This window comes from Mixophyes fleayi, chromosome 2, assembly GCF_038048845.1.
Source record: "Mixophyes fleayi isolate aMixFle1 chromosome 2, aMixFle1.hap1, whole genome shotgun sequence".
NCBI lineage: Eukaryota > Metazoa > Chordata > Amphibia > Anura > Limnodynastidae > Mixophyes > Mixophyes fleayi.
This window is the reverse complement of record NC_134403.1, coordinates 206,614,551-206,617,215: the sequence shown is the minus strand read 5'-3', so window position 1 is coordinate 206,617,215 and position 2,665 is coordinate 206,614,551. Positions and strand designations below refer to the sequence as shown.

The 2,665-nt window shown below is 35.2% G+C and overlaps 1 protein-coding gene across 1 annotated transcript in view; it reads left to right on the top strand.

Moving 5' to 3' along the window:
• YRDC (yrdC N6-threonylcarbamoyltransferase domain containing) overlaps nucleotides 1-1,588 on the top strand; it is a 12,913-nt gene extending 11,325 nt beyond the window's left edge. The window contains exons 5-6 of the mRNA XM_075195398.1: nucleotides 1-89; nucleotides 1,131-1,588. The exon at nucleotides 1-89 is cut by the window's left edge and continues 54 nt beyond it. Of these exons, the coding sequence (XP_075051499.1) occupies nucleotides 1-89; nucleotides 1,131-1,191 (150 nt within the window). The 3' untranslated portion in view covers nucleotides 1,192-1,588. The remainder of the gene's footprint in view (nucleotides 90-1,130) is intronic.
• Nucleotides 1,589-2,665: the final 1,077 nt, after the last annotated feature.

Sequence of the window (2,665 nt, the reverse complement as noted above, 5' to 3'; positions counted from 1 at the left end):
GGAGACTTATCTAGCCCAGAATGCCGGCTGGGATCTACAGTGGTTGATCTTTCTGTTCCCGGAAAGTTTACTGTGATCCGACCTGGATGGTGAGTTCACTATTGTTGATTCAAATACCTAATGAATTAAGACATAGGGGCACTTTGAGCGCCAATTACAGGGAAATAATGTGTAAGCTCCTGGCTGCAATGCACAGGTGCTCAAAACTCCTGTGTCAGTAGCCTAAATAACAGAAGGGTGCACCACACAGTAAAGGTATGTAATACATCCATATGAAGGGGGCTAAAAATCCTTAGATAATTAACAGTTTATAGCAGTGGGAGGCAAATTGCTAGATTTTGAGAGACTGATGTGTGACTTCCAGCTCTTCAATAGGGCTACGCCAATAGATGTTTCCTTACTGCTCTGATGATCTACACTAGTAATGACAATTGATAGGTACAACAGTAGTACTAGCTGAAATATTAGCAATTTGCTAGCACAGCAGTTGCAATGCATTTTACAGCCAACTGCTACTCTAAAATGTTTCCTTTCCTTCAATTTAAGTCACCAGCAGAAGTAGTGCCTAATATGTCATCAGTAGCATTGCCGCGTAATATGCAGTAGCAGTAATGCCCAGTAATAGGTTACAGATACTACTGCTGGCAGCAGTTATTGTATTGACCATTAAAATGTCAGCAGCAATAATAGTACCCTGCTGATTCTCCACAGTCTCCTTCCCCTCCCTAGCCTTCTCTTATCCTTCTGGGTAGTATGGGTTATGGTGCTGGCTAGAGCTTGGTCCTTGGCGGGATCCAATTAGGTCGGCAGCACGGAGACCTAGTACCCTTTCTGTTTTATTTCCCAAGTGGAGGGTGGAAACACAGGGGGGAGGGGGGCAGTATTAAACAGTAGTTTAACAACTTACTAATAGTATTTTTTACTAATCTTTTTATTAAAAAAATAATGAAAATATTTAAACTATAATTTTCGTTGTGTGTAACGCATCACCCTTTGTTTTGATCATTTTCCATTTACTGTAAGTTGTAATGAAAGAAGCAATTTGTTTATGTTTATAGAAGAGTTAAACATTTTGATCTGATTACATGAAGGTGCCCCTTGTGTGTGTATTAATTTTATTTTTGTTACAGTGCTCTGGCTCCCACTCTGGAGATTCTGAAAAACAGACATGGTTTGTTATCCACCTCCTGACATCCTATTGTATGGGACTGTATTTCCTGCAAACCGTAGACTGCAAGAGAACACATATGGCTATAGACCAGCACATGAAAAGCATGCCATGTCTCCGTAGGCTTTACAAGCCATGGGACCTTATTTTAATTATTGGATTATATTTGAACTGTCGTGTCCATTAGAAGAAAACAAGGAACCTACCCGGAAGACATGTTATTTATTTAAAAGGATAAATATTAAATTGATCTATTTTGTTGTATTTCTTTTAAACATTAGATCAGCAAATATATGAATGTGTTTGCTGCTAGAGGTAAAAACGGCTGCTTTTTTTTTTTTTTTTTTTTTCAAAGGACCAGGTATAACGTATCTTAATAGAAAAATATGGAGATTACAATAAAGAACTTTTTTTTTTTTTTTTTAAATCCTGGTATGGTCTGTTTACTAAACGGTGTGTGTGTATGTCTAGCGAAGTCCTCCAAAGACTGGAGAATAATCCCATTTAAGCACTCCATTTAATATAATATAATTTCATTTATTACGTACCAATGTTTCTTTTCTGGAACGGGACCTTTTTCAAGAACTTTAAACAAAAAATATCAGTGCGGGGACTCCTTTATACCCTCATAACCTATAATACCTTATTTCCAACACCAGGAGCAGTCAGTGGGTGCATACATTTTAAATGCAAAAAATAAAACTGATATCATTAAGACTAAAATTCAGTATATAACATGGTAATCGGAAATAGAACCTAAACATATAATGCACAATGATTGATGTAGTATCAACATTTTTTTTAAACTCTATCAACAAAACTTCAAATTAATTAAGCATTCAATTGCAAAGTTGTGCAAAAGGAAACTCCATGAACTTCAGTTTCATATCCCAGTAGTTCTACTTTTTATTTATACATACCATAAAGGGAAAAACATTAAATCCTAAAGTGTTTAATAATATAACTAGTTGCAATGCATCCAATATCAATAAAATTGGTAGTATGTCTTTTAAATCACAAGCGTCTAGTAGGCAGCTGCAAACCAGCAAATGACAATGTTTATTATAGACCATGGATATCTATGTAAAAGGTATCAATTATCATATTATGTTGATTTAATCACATACAATTTTTTTGCAGAAGGAGTTAAAGCTAGTCTCACTACATCCGATATTAACAAAATGAATATGTCCATTATTCACTTACGGCTAGTAGCCAGCTACAGAATCGAGTACAAACTGTGTAACATGTTGGACTATAAACATTGCTATATCTATATTCTAGGCATCGGTTTTCATATTATTGATTAAATCACAAACGATTGTTTGCAAAAGAAAGTTTACATCCAAATAAAATATATTGCGCAGTGTTTTGGATACTTTAAATATTGGATATATTCGGTGCATGTCCATACTTTAAATGTGTTGGTGCTCATTTTATATAATAGTAATAATGTGAAATACTCCCAAGAGTAATTACCACCCTAGAGTTAAATAA